Source organism: Carcharodon carcharias, chromosome 15, assembly GCF_017639515.1.
Source record: "Carcharodon carcharias isolate sCarCar2 chromosome 15, sCarCar2.pri, whole genome shotgun sequence".
NCBI lineage: Eukaryota > Metazoa > Chordata > Chondrichthyes > Lamniformes > Lamnidae > Carcharodon > Carcharodon carcharias.
The window spans coordinates 117,951,044-117,967,995 of NC_054481.1; the positions used below are offsets into that span (position 1 = coordinate 117,951,044).

The 16,952-nt window shown below is 44.6% G+C and overlaps 1 protein-coding gene across 5 annotated transcripts in view; it reads right to left on the minus strand.

The window, feature by feature from the left end:
* prkcz (protein kinase C, zeta) overlaps positions 1 to 16,952 on the minus strand; it is a 612,152-nt gene that overhangs the window by 73,580 nt on the left and 521,620 nt on the right. For all 5 annotated transcript variants that reach the window (XM_041206302.1, XM_041206300.1, XM_041206299.1 and 2 more), the window contains one exon: positions 1,662 to 1,777. In XM_041206302.1, coding sequence (XP_041062236.1) covers positions 1,662 to 1,777 — 116 coding nt within the window. The remainder of the gene's footprint in view (positions 1 to 1,661; positions 1,778 to 16,952) is intronic.

Sequence of the window (16,952 nt, forward strand, 5' to 3'; positions counted from 1 at the left end):
TTAACATAGTAAAATATCCTAAGGTGCTTCACAGAAGTATTATCAAACAACATTTGACACTGAACCACATAGGAGATAGAGGACAGGTTATCAAAAGCTTGGTCAAAGTGTTAGATTTTAGGTTAGTCTTTAAAGGAGAAAAGAGAGGAAGAGAGGCACTCAGGTGAAAATTCCAGAGCTTAAGGCTTTTGCAGCTGAACGCATAGTTACCAATGATGAAACAATTACAATCGAGGATGTGCAAGGGACCTGAATTTGAGGAATGCAGATATCTCCAAGGGCTGGAAAGTGTTACAGAGATAGGGAGGGGAGGGCCATGGAGGGATTCGAAAACAAGGATGAGAATTTTAAAATTGAGCCAGTGCTTAACTGGGAGTTAATGCAGACCAGTGAGCCCAGGGGTGATGGAAGTACAGGATTTGGTGTGAATTAGGACATGGGCAGCAACTTTATGGGGGGTGGAAAATGGGAGGCTATCCAAATAGGCAAATCTAAAGTAATGAAGGCACGTATGAAGATTCCAGCTAAGGCAGGGGGCAGAGTTAAATGATGTTATGGAGGTGGAAATAGACAGCCTTAGGAGCAAACAATGGAGATAGGGTAAACTTTTAGTTATTTGATTCAATATAGTAATTCCAAATAAGAAAAACATATAAGTATACCAAAATGTACCACTGGTCTTCTGTCAGTGCAAGGCATAGCATCATGTCTCAGCTTTCTGATTGTTTTGGTTCAGTGTAGCATCATGTCCCAGCTTTCTCACTGGTTTAACATTGACAAATCAAGCAATAAGGAAGAAGATGTGGCAGAGGGCCAACCAATGACTAAATTTTCCAACTGGTTTGATTTGTTTCACTGACAGGCCCACTGACTAATAAGGTTGCAGATGTTAGAGACTTAATCAACGTTTATAGGTGAAGCAAACTACCACATTTTTTTCAGCTGCCATTACAATACTAAAAATTAATGGATTTCAGGCAGAAAGGTATTAAGCCTGAACAGGTTGCTGCAGGCTCAAATAAATATTACTGAGATTAATTTAATGAGATCTTTAACTTAGAATACTGCATTGTCACGTCTGAGTTCCCCAGAGTGAGAGAGATTTGAGACCATATTTATTAAAATAAAACCCCATAAAGTGCTCACAGATGCCAACTGCCAATGCGTATTGAAAATCAAAATGTAAATTTTTATCTGAGAGCATTGTTATGGAAAATATAATACTTATTTTAGTTAAACGGTTTATCTGCCCAAGAAGGGGAAATAGTAAGTATATGTGCAGTATAGAAGCCGAAAGCAAATTATTATGATAGGCTCTGAGAAGCATGTCACACACACTCTTATGCAAATGAACTGCAGAAAATAACAAGCTACAGCATATAGCTCAGCTAAAGTCCTATTATCAATGTTGTTTTAAAAAAGCTATCATATAAACAGCTTTAGTATTTATATATTCTACTAACATACAACCAAATTAATTTTACTTTTTACAGAAGTTTATTTATTCAGCGAGCTTACATGAATTAAAATCGTTTGCTTTGGCTCATGGTACAATGACATGTAACCTTTATTAAAATACATGCATAACTCCAAAGCTCACAAAAGGCAATGAGTAATGATCAGTTTAAAAATCTCCAAAATATACATATGTATATACTCACTCATCATCTGGTGTGAGCTGCACAGGTTCACTTGTAAACTGAGTATCGAAGTTTTCTAAACCGTAGTCATCAGTGATCTGTGGTTTAAATGGAGGAGTCACCTGCTTCTTCTCCAACTGGGGGAAAAAACATGAATAAGTCAGAGTTGGGCACATAGATCAGAGGAAAGTGGAAAAAAACCAATTCAAAATGTACAAGTTATAATACATTTTCCTGGATACAGTAAAATACTCTTAGGGACAATAAATCTGGCATCCTCTTCTTCACCAGAAAAAAAACAACAAAAAAATAAGTCAAGAATGAGAAAAAGCCACAGTCCATCAGGTTTGTCTCTCCAGTATTCCAACCAGTGGTGTAATGCTGCCAGATCGCACCGGAGAGCCACTCCGGCACCATCTACTTAAAGCAGGCTTGTCCAACTCAATGTGGCTCGTCAAACATTCAATGTCAGTTGGACATTCAACTGACTTATATTTGAAAAATGCTGTAAAGCTGCTCATCCAATCACAAGCTAGTCTCTCTCTGCATTTGCTGATTGAGCCTATCAGTAGCAAATGCAGGGAGGAATCAGCCTGTGAATGGATGAGCAGCAAAGATTGGGAAATTAAGTTTTAAAAGTACGTTCCAGGGTCTGGAGTGCGAGGCAGATGGAGTGGAGCCCAGGTGAGCCCGAGTGGAGTGCGAGACAGCTGTAGTAGGATCCAGGAAGGCTGGAGTGGGGCACACAGCAATTCGAGTGGGGCCCACTGGTGTTTGAGTGAGTGAGTGACTGGAGTCAGAGTGTGTGGGAGACAGCGAGAGGGAAAGTGAGAGAAGAGGTGGGGGGGAGGGAGAGAGATCACACGTTTGTGTGAGGTGGTGGAGAAAGAGAGAGAAAATGTGAGGTGGCGGGAGACAAGGGGAGAGAGAGTGAGGTGGTGAGAGACAGAAAGAGTGAGGCGGTGGGAGAGAGCGAGTGTGAGAAGGTGGGGAGAAGAGTGTGCGCATGAGGAGATGGCAGGGAAAGAGAGAGAGTATGAGGAGGTAGGGAAGAGCGAGAGTGTGTGGGGAAGTCAGAGAGAATGTGAGGAGGTGGCAGGGAAGAGAGAGTGTGTGAGGAGGTGGCAGGGAAAGAGGGAGAGTGAGATGAGGTGGGGGGAGTGAGAGAGAGAGAGAGATTAGGCAGAGGAAAAGAGAGGATGTGAGGAGGTGGAGGGCAGAGAGAGTGAGTGAGGAGGTGGGGGAAAAGTGTGTGTGTGAGGAGGTGGCAGGAGACAGAGAGAGAGAGAGCGAGGGAGTGAAGAGGTAGGGGAGGGAGATGGAGTGTGAGGAGGCCAGAGAAAGAGTGAGGAGGTGGGGGAGAAAGAGGTTGTGAAGATGTGGGGAAAAGAGAGTGTGTGAGAGGAGGTGGTGGAGGAGAATGAGAGGGTGAGGAGGTGGGGGAGAGGGAGAGAGAGAGTGTGAGGCAGTGGGAGGGAGATAGGTAGTATGAGGAGGTGGGGGGAGAGTGAGTGAGGAGGTCAGAGAGAGAGAGAGAGTGTGTGATGTGGTGGGAGGAAATGTGAGGAGGTAGCGGGGAAAGAGATTATGAGGGGTGGGGAGCAGAGAGAGAGAGTGAGGTCAGAGAGAAAACATGTGATCAAGTGGGGTGGAAAGAAAGACAGTGAGAGGAGGTGAGGGGGCAGAGAGAGAGGGGGAGTGTAAGGAGGTGAGAGAGAGAGTGAGGAAGTGGGAGAGAGAGTGTGATGAGGTGGGGGAGGAAGAGAGAGAGAGAGAGCGTGAGGAGATGGGGTGGGAGAGAAAGGGAGTGTGAGAAGGTGGGGGAGAGAGAGAGAGGGGGTGGGGAAAAGAGGTGTGAGAAAGGGAGGGAGAGAAGGCAGGGGAAAAGATTTGGGGGAGAGTGTGTGAGGAGATGGAGGGCAGAGAGAGAGTGAGTGTGTGAGCGGAGAGAGTGAGTGAGAGGTGGTGGGGGAGACAGCGTGTGAGGAGGTAGGGGAGAGAGAGAATGAGGTGGGGGAGAGAGTGCGAGGAGGTGGGAGAGAGAAAGAGTGTGAGGAGGTGGGAGAGAGAGAGAGTGTGAGGAGGTGGGGGAACAGAGAGTGCGAGGTGGTGGGGGGAAAAGAGAGGGAGTGAGAAGTGGTGGCAGGAAAAGAGAGAATGTGTGAGGAGGTGGGGGAGAGAGTGTGAGGAGATGAGGGAGGGAGAGAGAGAAAGTAGGGGGGGAGAGAGAGAGGAGGTGCGGGAAAAGAAGGTTGGGGGAGAGAGAGAAAGAGAGTGTGAGTGAGTGACTGTGAAGGTCAGAGAGAGAGAGTGTCAGGAGGTGGCGGGGAAGCGAGAATGTGTGAGGAGGTGGCGGGAAAAGAGAGAGAGTGTGAGGAGGTGGGAGAGAGAGTGAGTGAGCAAGTCACAGAGAGAGAGAGAGTGAGGTGGTAGGAGGGAAAGAAAGGGAGTGTGAGGAGGCGGGTAGAGAGTGAGAGAAAAGGGGAGTGGGGTGAGAAATAGAGAATCTGTGGGGGGGAGAGATAAAGAGAGGGTGTGGTGGGTGTGAGGGGAGAGAGTCTTTCTCTTAATTCCTTGGCTGATAGCCTGAGAATGTGTAAAGCGGTAGTGTTTGTCTTCCCTGTTGGCAGCTTTACGTGGAATTTGCTGCACAGAAGCAGGCCATTTGGCCCACCCCATTTATGTTGGTGTTTATGCTCCCCACCCTAGCCTCCTCCCACCCTTCTTGATCACACCATCAGGGTAACCTTCTGCTTCTTTCTTCCTCATGTGTTTATGAAGTTCCTTGAATGCATCCACACTAAAATCATAGAATGGTCACAGCATAGAAGGAGACCATTCAGCACAATGTCTCTGTGTCAGCTCTCTGCAACTGCATCTCAGCTAGTCCCATTCCTCTACCTTTTCCCATGTAGCCCTGTAAAGTCTTCTCTTCAGATAATTATTCAGTTCAGTTTTAAAAATGAAAATGAAATGCAAATGAATCTGTCTCCATCACATTCTCAGGCAGTACATATTCCAGATCCAAACCACTTGTTGCATAAAGAATTTTTCCTCATGTCGCCTCTGATTCTTTTGTTAATCACCTTCAGATTCTTGGCCTTCTGCTGATGGGAACAGTTTATCCTCATTTATTCTATCCAGGCCCTTCATGATTTTGAACATGTTTAACAAATCTCTCAACCAAATTTTCTTCATGGGAACAGTCCCAGCTTTGCCAATCTATCTCCGGAACTGAAGTCATCCTCGGAACCATTCTCATAAATCTTTTCTGCTCCCTTCATATCCTTCCCATTGAGGCTGAACCAATGTTTTATGAAGGTTCATAACTTACTTCCTTTTGTACTCTATGCCCCTATTTATAAAGCACAAGATTCAGTATAATTTATTGACTGCTTTCCCAACCTGCCATGTCACCTTCAATGATTGATTCACATATACATCCAAGTCCCTCAGTTCCTGCATTCCCTTTAGAATTGTACCCTTTATTTTATGTTACCTCTCCTCGTTCCTCTGATCAAAATGTATCACTTCACACTTCCCGACATTCAATTTAATCTGGCACGTGTCTGCTCATTTCACCATCCTGTCTATGTCTCCTTGAAGTCTATCACTATTCTCCTCACAGTTCAGAATGCTTCCAAGTCTTGCACCATCTACAAATCTGAAATTGTGTCTTGTACTTCCAGGTCTAGGTTATTAAGATAAATCAAGAAAAGCAGTGGTCTCTCCATATACCAGCCCCCATAAGTAAGTAAAGTTTTCTGTAATTCATGTTTTCAGTGGCTTCAATTAAATAATTGCATAATGAAATTTTAGCTATGCTAAAGGCTAATTATTCTAAATACCACATGGTTCAAAATAAAATTCCTACCGAGACTAAAATTTTTCACTTAAAAGTGACTTTTGGGGACTTGAATGATTAATACATAGGAAGGCAATGTAATGGTAGATTTAGAAATGATAGAGCCAACAAATTTTCTTAGAGCTCCTGCACCTTAAAATTTGCCACTATACCACTGATTCCAACTATTCATCATGCAATCCAGCAGAATTAATTTGTTGCATCAATGTGCACAGAAACTTTAAGGTGAGCACTGACAAACATAATTTTGTCTATTATTTGGAGTTGAAAATTACTGCAGTGAAGTAAAAAATGCGCAGAGAATTGACGAATGGCTCACAGTTGTTATAAAGCCCAAAACCAAGTGTATTAATACATTTGTAAATATTGAGGGCAGTTTATCAAACTGAACATTGCTCAGCACCTTTTTCTCTCATGAAATTGTATCCAAGTGTTTTTTTAAATATAAAATCAACTGGTTTTGTTTTTAGCGCGTTTATGCTTTATAATAGCATTTTTGTTCTACTTCTTGACAATGTTTACAGAGAATTGTTGTTTGATAATGAAAATGTACAATTACTATTAAAATAGGTAACTGTCTAAGATAAAAGGGCTCTTCAGCAAATTGTGTTTAATCTTTATGGGTGTAATCTCATTTTATTGCTTGAAATTTCTTTTCCAATTGTAATTTCTCACCTCCACCAATTCTTCCTTTGATCAGTGAAGAGAAAATTCAAACATTTATCTTCTTGTAAATTTAATCTTGCAATTCACTCCTTTCAGATTATCAAATTAAATTGAGGAGAGTTGACACCAATGCAAGGCATCTACCGTCTATTGAGAGAACAGGATTTGATTGGCACACAAGCTTCTTCAAACTCAATTTATAAAGCTGAAGTTAAAGTGTCACAATATCAACAGAACGGATTAGTGAGTGACTTCTTTTAACTCTTTCGGAGTCAACCAATTAAACAAAATTAACAAGATGAGGGACAAAATAAACACAGCCCCTAAATTAGGGAACTGCAAAACCAAAGACAAAATTTAAAGGAAATTTACAAACATCAAATCAAAATGTGATTAAAGGGTTCGATAAAGCACCCCAGTCCCCACAGTGCCCACCAGGCATGGAAAGTCTCACCGGTGCCGACAGACACCACATGCTCCCTCTCCAGGGACACCCGGCTGCGAACGTAGCCACGGAAGAGGAACAGACAGTAGGGCCGGACGACTCCCTCGATCGCCCATTGCCTGGACCTGTTAATGGCTAACTTGGCCAGGACCAGGAGCAGGTTCATGAAGAGATCCTCCTCCCTCCTGGCCCCACTTTGCACCAGGTGCCCATAGATCAGGAGCATGCAAACAAAACATCAATAAAAGGTTTTCTAAATAACTGAAAAGAGAGTGCAGCCTACAACACCCTATATAAACATGGTCCATGGACTCCCACAAGACCGCAAAAAGCGCAGGTATCTTGGGAGTTCATGAACCGACACATCCTGCGGTTGTACAGGATCGCTGTGTGCAACACCCTCCATCTCAGGTCCCCGATGGAAAATGGGAGGACAACTCTGAAGAGGGCCCCCCAGTGGGGACCTCCGCCGTCGGACAGCAACAAGGCACGCCAGGGCATGTCCAGGCAGAGGGCGAGGGTAAGGAAGTGAAGGGTGTGCAGCAGCCTGTACAGGAAATCCCTCCACATTCTAAAGCACACAAAGGGCATTTCCGTGAGGCCACTCAGGTTGCAGGGCACCAGCTCCCGAGGGAGGGTTTGGGGCGTGGGGCCAATGTGGAATTCTGTCCGAACAGGAGTACGCTCAGACGGAAGACCACCACGCACCTGCGCCACCTCGAGGCCCAGTATGATGTCGGGGCTGAGCACGACCGTTCTAAGGTCTTGAATGGCATTGGCCACGAGCCGGGTGTCCACAGACGCGCAACGCGCCAACTCCTGTGGAAGCGTCCAGCCCACTCCTTCGCCACCCACCACATCCCTGATCCTGGTCACCCCGGCAGCCACAACCCTCTTCTCTGCCAGCCACTGAAACAGACGGAGGGGCGGATTCCTGAGCAGCAGCTTTCTGACGATAGCTACTACTCCTAATGGTGGAGAGCTGCGTCGCGAGGCAACCACGTTCCAGACTTTGATCAGGTCCTGGTAAAAGACGGGCAACGCCTGCAAGGAGCCACGAAGGCCCCTCAGGTCTATAAACAGGAGCTGCACATCATAATTCAGACCGTGCACCTGGTGGAAGAAATATGTCGCCAGGGCACACCGTCTTGGAGGGGGGCTTGACATAAAGGTATCACTGCAGGGCCTGAAGGTGGAAGGTCGCCACCTGTAGTATGACTGCCATTGCAACTCTTATAGATCTAGGAAATTTATTTTGATCTTTAAAAGTTAATCTTTGGAGATTTAACACCATGGCCAAGATTTTATTTGTGGCGGGTGGGCTAGGCAGGAGCAAGTGCGGAGCCAATCGTCACCCACGATTGGCTTCACGCCGCCATTTTATGTGGGAAGGCCAATTAAGGCCCACACAGTGTAACGCACAGCTGGTAACGCTCATCCCTGTCGTCATCATCACCACCGACAACCTCCTCACCCTCATCCCCACTGCCACCTTCCTTATCCATGGAGATCTCCAGCTCCACTTCAGCCAGCTCATCTCCCCATTGGAGTGCCAGGTTGTAAAGGGTGCAGCAGACGATGATGATGCATGACACCTCTGTGGACTATACTGCAGGGCACCATCAGACCGGTCCAGGCACCGGAACCACATCTTCAGCATCCCGACAGTCTGCTCCACCAAGTTGCGAGCTGCAGCATGAGCTTCATTATACCATCGCTCTGTGCAGTCTGAGGCCATCGCCCAGGTGTCATCAGCCACAGCATCTGTGGGTAGCCCTTGTCCCTGAAGAGCCGTCCCTGCGGCCTCTGTGCACTCTGGAAGACTGCAAAGATCTGCGAGCAACTGAGGGTGTAGGCGTCATGCACACTCCCTGGAAACTGTGCGCACATCTGCAGGATGTGCTTCTGGTGGTCGCATACCAGCTGCATGTTCAGTGAGTGGAAGCCCTTGTAGTTGATGTAGTCATTGTGTGTAGCGATGGGGACCTGAGCGCCTCGATTGCACCCTGTGACTGTGGGAACTCTGAGGTCTGGGCGAATCCAATGGCCCTTGCATCCTGGCTGGTCCTGGTCCCAAGCGAAATGCACAAAGATTTGTGCTCTTGAGAAGATGGCATCCATGGCAGTAAGTGGCAGATGTGAGCGACCAGGTCCTTAGACATGCACAATCTTCACGTCACTGGTTCTTGGTCATCTGCAGGAATGACAGGAGGCATCTACAGACCCTGGGTGTCGCTAGGCACCGACCAGCCACAGCTTGCTGTCGCTCCTGGGCAGCATATGTCGGAGTCCCAGCAGCCCCTTCTTCCTGAAGTTGCTGCTCCTGCCTTTGCATGGCCAGGAGCCTGGGTTGCTCTCTCCTCCATCTTCTTCACTCTCTGTAGATCATCAGGCATACAGCTAGGTCAGTAGGATTCATGATCCTGACTTGGTCCTACTGCAGCATGAGAGACAGACAGACGTGGTTAGCATGGGTGTATTTAGCATCCTTACCTGGCACTGTGTGTCCACCTCTTAATGTTTCCCGGGAAGTGCTGGCCACCCCTTGGATGGCCACAGGTGAGTGCGCTGCATGGCTGCCCTGTCAACCTGCGACATGGCGGGGGGGGGGGGGTGTGTGTGTGTGTGTGTGTGTGTGTGTGTGTGTGTGTGTGTGTGGAATACTGTCTAAACTGGGATGCTGTAATTGGAAGGGGCCATGAGCGCCTCTAGCAGTGACTGCTATATGGCCAGCGTTGTCAAGAAGATTGTACAACTTATGCAGTCCAACTGCTGCACGGTCCAGTAAAGTGGTCGCAGACTGCCAGTCTGTGCTGGGGTGGTGGGGGGTAAGGTCTGGAGGGATTGGTGGCACATTGGTGCCTCCGCATTAATTGTGTGGGGCGGGCAGGCTAGGAGCCCGACCCCAATCATCACTGTGGCTGCGCCTGAACTGTTTCAGTTGCAGAGGGATGGTCAGTTTATACAGGTTTCCCTACTGCGTGGCCACTTCCCTCGCCTACCCTGCTCCCCACTTTGAATGCCTGTGAGCGGGATCCAACGCCAGGGCAGCAGTTGCCCCCGGACACCCCCACCCCAAGTACTATCATCTCCGGGGCCAGGCAGCAGTTTCTCCCAAACACCACCCCGTGAAAACAGTCACCTCTGTGGCAGGGCAGCAGTTGCCCTCGGACATCAACCCTCCATTGAAAACTGTCGCCTCCAAGGCAGGGCAGTACTTAACCCAGATCCCCCGGCACCCCTGAAGCCTGCAAAGCAACAGGTGGCCCTGTGAGCTGTGGAAAACGAAGCTGTTCACTCACCTCAGTTCCCCCAAAGTGAAGGCCGCCAAGTGCATGCCGCCTGCGCGTTGTGAAGCACGTCGATGTGCTTTCCTGCCAGTGTGGATGGACGACCTGGTGGGGATCCAAAGCCTAGCGGGATAGCCTTTTAACGAGATGCTGATGTACTACAATGAGCTCCCCGCCGACCATTGGTGTGTTCACGACCTGCCTTCCCGCTGTCGTTAACCAGATCGTGCCATATTGTCCGCGCCCGCCACCTATCACACCCGCTGCCAGTGAGCACGGAAAATTCTTGGAACTCAAAGATATGAAGATTACCTTAAATGCTTAGTTGTCAAACAGATCATAGACTTTATCTGATACGTGAAAATAAAAGACAGCTTTTCTATAAAGTTGACAAATTAAAGGCACAATAGATTTTGTGCAAATAAAATATGCAACTCACTAGCAGAAACAAATACTTCACAGCAAAGTATTTGAGTGCCACTTGAACAATGTTATTGCCATCATACCTGTCTGAGAATCAAACCAATGAATCTCAAAACAACCTAGACACAATGAAAATCACTTTCAGACCAGCACATATACTGAAGGTCTGGGAATGCCACAAATCAGTTTTTATACTACTTTTCAACTACACAATGCCACCTTTACAGAGGCAATTGGGCTAAACACTGCTACAAAACATTAAGGAAAGAATGAAAAAAAGTAACCTCTCAATATTTTATTTTAAAGAAATTCCTGGGAGTGAGATAAAGGCCAATCCCAGGCCTCTGCTGATATTTACATACTAGATGATCAGCAGAATTCCTGAATTACAGTTTTACAATTCTCTTCCAGAAATAAATTCTGAAACTTTCTCTGCCAAAAGACATTTAAAAACTGAAAAACAGTAGTTCTCAGGAATATAGTTAACACAATATTAAAACTTAAAACAATCAATTCTTCTTGTAAGGAGATTCTAAGGAATGTTCTATAACAGGAAGGCATTTTACCAGAAATTTGCATTTCCACTATTTAATATAAAATATACTTATATCATAGCTGTAATGTAATAAAACATCCCAAGGCACTTCACAAGAGCATTATAGAGTGGAATGTGACATCAGCCATATTAGGAGATATTAGATCAGATGACCAAAAGCTTGGTCAAAGAGGTAGGTTTTAAGGAGTGTCTTAAAGAAGGAAAGTGAGAGAGAGAGGAAGGGAGGGAATTCAAGAACGTAGGGCCCAGTTAGCTGAAGGCACAGTTATCAATGGTGCAGAGGTTAAAACAGAGATGCTCAAAAGGCCATAAGAGCAAAATAAATAGGAACAAGAATAGACCATATGGCCCTTTGAGCCTGCCCCACCATTCAACATGATCGTGGTTTATCTTCAGTATCAACTCCACTTTCCTGCTGCTCCCCATTTCCCTTGATTCCCTGAGACAGCAAAACTATCAATCTATCTCAATCTTAAATATACTCAATGATGGAGCCTTCACAACACTCTAGGGTAGAAAATTCCAAAGATTCTCAAACCTCTGAGTGAAGAAATTTCTCCTCATCTCAGTACTAAATGATCAACCCCTTATCTGTACCTGTGTTCTAGATTTCCCAACCAAGGGAAACAACCTTTTAATGTCCACCCCTGTCAAGTCCCTTCATAAGCTTCTATGTTTCAATGAGATCACCTCTCATTCTTCTTAACTCCAGAGAGTGTGAGGCCTAATTTACTTTCATCATTGTTCCCTGGGATGACAGGGTTGACCTCTCTAGTGAACCTTCACTGTACCACCTCCAATGCAAGTATACCCTTCCATAGATATGGAGACAAAAACTGCACACAATACTCCAAGCCTGGTCTCACTGATGCCCTGTACAATTGTCACAAGGAAAAGAAAAATGGCAATAAATGGTCTTATTTATAATGTAGCATTCTAGAAAGCCACTCCTAATATATCTCTCATTTTTGGGCAGGATCATGCTTTCCACGTGATATTGCCCCTTACTGCCTGCTGGTCTTTCAATCCCTCGAGTATAATGTGGCTTCCTTATTCTCGTACTCCAATCCCATTGCAATAAAGGCCAACATGCCATTTGCTTGCCTAATTGCTTTCTATACCTGCATGCTGACCTGGTGTTCCTTGTTGAGCACACCCAAGTGTCTCCGAACATCAACATTTATAAGTTTCACCCCTTTTAAAAGAATATTCTGCTTTTCTGTTTTTACCACAAAGTGAATAACTTCAGAATTCCCCAAATTATACTATGATCCTACCCAAAAATGAGAGATATTAGGAGTGGCTTTCTAGAATGCTACAATTTAAATAAGACCATTTATTGCCATTTTTCTTTTAAGAACTGGGATTGGGTGGAAGCTGAGTATGATGCAATCAATCTGTTGTAAATGGAATAAATTCCTGCATAAAATGGTCATAATTTGGTCACACATCCAACGATTGAGCAACAACTTGTTCAGAACAGCAAGAAACATTTTCTGGAGATTTCTATAAATTAAGTTCATTTCTCTTGGCAAAAGTGGTAATTTTTACAGAAAAAATAATAACTAGAACCCCTTTGTGAGGGCTTCTCCTTTCTACAGATGCTGGATGGAAAAATGAAAACAAATACATTAGTATGGAGAGTAAACTGCTTTTGAGAAAACTGCAGTAACATTAATAGGCCGCAGTGTAGGTTGAACTATCCGAACCAAGCCAATTCAGAACCGTTCAGAAACACCATGTTTATCATGTCTAAGTAATGGCAGCAACAGCAGATGTGATAGATAACTTCAGTCACCCTTTTCTGGTACTTCCGTTATTCGATTCTTGATCTGCAGATATCATCTGGGAGAAATGCAAATACAATTGCAAGCCAAGAACTGTATTAAAAGCAGGGACTACCAGTCCAAAATATGGAGCCATTTTATTTTTAATACCTGAATAGTAAAGGAATCAAGGGATATGGAAATAGTGAAGGAAAGTTTAGCTGAGATAGATTAACCATGATCTTATTGAGTGGTGGAGCAGGTTCATGTGGCTGAATGAGCTACTCCTGCTCCTATTTCTTATGATCTTATTGTGTAGATCTTCGATGTAAACTAGCCCTTGGATCAAGTCAAGTATATATTAATGTGTGGTCTAATTTTATATCTTTTTGGGGGTGTTTGAGACGAGATGTGTGGAGTATAGAATATTTTTCAACTTTGAACTAGTGTCAGCAACAAGCTATTCCAGGTCAAGTATAGTACAGTCTGCTGCACTTCTACTCATCTCCAAAATGTTCTTAAGTTCCAACGTCAAGACAACAATTTGCAGATGGTCATTGTCTCGTGCAATTGTTGCTCTTGCTCTTCTAGGTGGTAAAGGTTACAGGTTTGGAAGGTGCTTTAGTGCATCTTGCAGATAGTACACACTGCTGGCACTGTGTACCAATGGTGGACAGGATGAATGTTTTGGTGATAAAAACAAAAAAACGCAGATGCTGGAAATCCAAAACAAAAACAGAAATACCTGGAAAAACAGCAGGTCTGGCAGCATCGGTGGAGAAGAACAAAGTTGACGTTTTGAGTCCTCATGACCCTTCAACAGAACTAAGTAAAAATAGAAGGGTGAAATATAAGCTGGTTTAAGGTGGGGGGGGGGGGGGTGCGGGGAGGGGGGGTGGTGGTGGTTGTAGGGACAAGCAAGCAGTGATAGGAGCAGATAACCAAAAGATGTCACAGACAAAAGAACAAAGAGGTGTTGAAGGTGGTGATATTATCTAAAAGAATGTGCTAATTAAGAATGGATAGCAGGACACACAAGGTACAGATAGCTCTAGTGGGGGTGGGGTGAAATAAGACTAAAAGGGCAAGAAAGGTATAGATTTAAAAATAATGGAAATAGGTGGGAAAAGAAAAATCTATATAAATTATTGGAAACAACAAAAGGGAGGGGGAAGAAACGGAAAGTGGGTGGGGATGGAGGAGGGAGTTCAAGATCTAAAGTTGTTGAACTCAATATTCAGTCGGCGGAAGGCTGTAAAGTGCCTAGTCGGAAGGTGAGGTGCTGTTCCTCCAGTTTGTGTTGAGCTTCACTGGAAAATCAGCACCTCATCTTCCGACTAGGCACTTTACAGCCTTCCGGACTGAATATTGAGTTCAACAACTTTAGATCTTGAACTCCCTCCTCCATCCCCACCCCCTTTCCGTTTCTTCCCCCTCCCTTTTGTTTTTTCCAATAATTTATATAGATTTTTCTTTTCCCACCTATTTCCATTATTTTTTAAATCTATACTTTTTATGCCCTTTTAGTCTTATTTCACCCCACCCCACCCCCACTACAGCTATCTGTACCTTGCCTGTCCCATTCTTAATTAGCACATTCTTTTAGATAATATCACCACCTTCAACACCTCTTTGTTCTTTTGTCTGTGACATCTTTTGGTTATCTGCTCCTATCACTGCTTGCTTGTCTCTACAACCACCCCCCCCCCACTTCTCTCTCCCCCACCCCCCCCACCCCCCCCACCCCCCACCTTAAACCAGCTTATATTTCATCCCTCTCCTATATTTACTTCGCTCTGTTGAAGGGTCATGAGGACTCGAAACGTCAACTTTGTTCTTCTCCGCTGATGCTGCCAGACCTGCTGAGTTTTTCCAGGTATTTCTGTTTTTGTTTTGAATGTTTTGGTGGATGGGGTTCACCAGTCAAGTGGCTGTTTTGTCCTGGTTGGTGTCAAGCTTCTTGAGTGTTGTCGGAGGTAAACTCATCCAGGCACGTGGAGAGTATTCCATCATACTTCTGACTTGTGCCTTTAGTGAACTGGCTTTGGGGAGTCAGGTAGTGAATTATTTGGTTCAGAATTCCTAGCCTCTGACCTACTCTTCAAGCCTCAGTATTTATATGGCTGTTTCAGTTAAGTTTCTGGTCAAGAGTAACCCCCTGGACATTGATATTGCAGGATTCAGTGATGGTAATGCTGTTGAATGTCAAAAGGTGATGGTTATATTCTCTTGTTGGAAATGGTCATTGCCTGGCACTTGTGTGACACAAATGTTACTTGCCACATATCAGCCCAAGACTGAATGTTGTCCAGCTCTTGTTACATGTGGGCACGGACTGCTTCAGTATCTGAGGAGTTTCAAATGGTACTGAACACTGTACAATCATCACCAAAGATCCCCATTCCTGACCTTATGATGGAGGGAAGGTTTATTGATGAAGCAGCTGAAGATGGTTGGGCCTAAAACATTAGCCTGAGGAACTCCATGGAAACAAATGTACTGATCTTTTACAGGAAGCATATAATGCTATACAGTATTTAAGTTAATACTCCATGTAATTTATTCCTTCCATTATCTCAATGGTGTTGAGTGCATCACTTTTTTCTACCATTTACTCAACCTTATAGGAACAGCAGAAAAGCACTCAAAAGGCAAAAGATACATTTCATTCTCACTACAAAATGCAGCTACAACCATCCAGCATTGGTAAATGTGTCTATTCCACTTTTAAGACTGTAAACTAAAACTAATAAATTTTCAAAAATAATTTTTTTGTTAACATCTAAGTTATTTCCACTGATTGCTCCTTTCTTTCAGAATTCGCCCATATCACACATCATGCACCTGCTCAGCGGACAGGTGTAGGAAGCCTGATTCCTTTCGCTGCTTCCGCAATACCATATCTTAGGTAGCCACTGAGACACATTAGAATTCATACTTCGGCTCTGGTTTTGGGACGGCAACGCAACACCAGTGTTCCAACACTGCTCTCTTGTGTAATCAGGTGTTGAGAATAAATACAGCCATTGAATCCAAAAGCATCTCCCAAGTCCTATAAAAAAGTTTGCATCCACTTGCGTTGGAACAAGGGGAAATTGTTGAGTTTCTAATAGTACTTGTAGGTGGTGACGAAGAACCATGTTTTCCATCAACTGCAGTTTTTTAAAAATATAAAAGCATACATGTGAATACGAATTTTGCCCATGTGAATTTTCCTTTCTTCTCCTGTGGATAAACCCCTGGGCTTCATAGTAAAACCTTTCACCTCTAGCCCCTCCCAATCAGTCAACAGAACTCAATGTGTGAGGAACCCAAATCTAAACTCTGTTACACTTGCATTTTGAAGCAATGACTTGCTGTGCCACTGATCTCCGATTCTGTAAGCCTATCTTTGGGAATCATTATTTGGCTTTTGGAGAAACGTCCGTTGCCATATCTCAATTAATGAAGAACTCACGAAAAATGAATGGTACCAGAGTGCACTAGAGAAAAAAAACCTGCTAAATTAGGCATATTGGGTTCAATATTAGTGTGTGAACTTACAGCAATAAGTATTATATGAATAATTTCTAAAATAAGTTTGGAGAGGATGGCATAAAGCATAACAAGGGGCAACCACTGTAAAAATATCAAATTTCTCATGAATTTGACAATGCTAGGAATACAGAATGAGTTGCAGAAGTTGCACTGACATATCAAGGAGCATGTTTTATATGATATTTGTATTAAGGCAGGAGCTATGACCAATAGTTAATGTAGAATGTTATGGTGAGCAACTACATGAGTTACAGGGCGGAATCTTGTGGAGGTAACAAGGGTCTTGGCCACCGGCTGGAGGGCTGTTGAGAACTCCCTGTCGCTTCTTTTAGGGAAGGCACTTGACAGGCCAGTGGTGGCCTTTCCTGAGATCAAGGACTCCAGCGATGTAAGTCCTGCCTGCCAATCTGAGGCTGGCAGCTATATTGAAAGGAAGTGCCACTAGAAATCAGAGATCTCGGATTATTGCTTCCGATGGGCAATAACCCTGCGCTGGGAACCATCCGATACTCAGATTTCAATTGCAGACTTCAGATGGTTCTGACTCTTTTAGCAGAACAGTTACCAAGGAAAAGTTAGAAGAATTAAAACCACTTCTAACCCCTGGGTAACTACAGTACTGACCCACCCTGACCCTCCCACTGGAACCTCCGATGACTCCCCCACCACACCCAGACTACCCTTCTGACCACCACCCCCTGTGACTACCCCATCTAAGCACCCGACTTCCCTGACCCATCCTATCCCTACAACTGACCACCCGA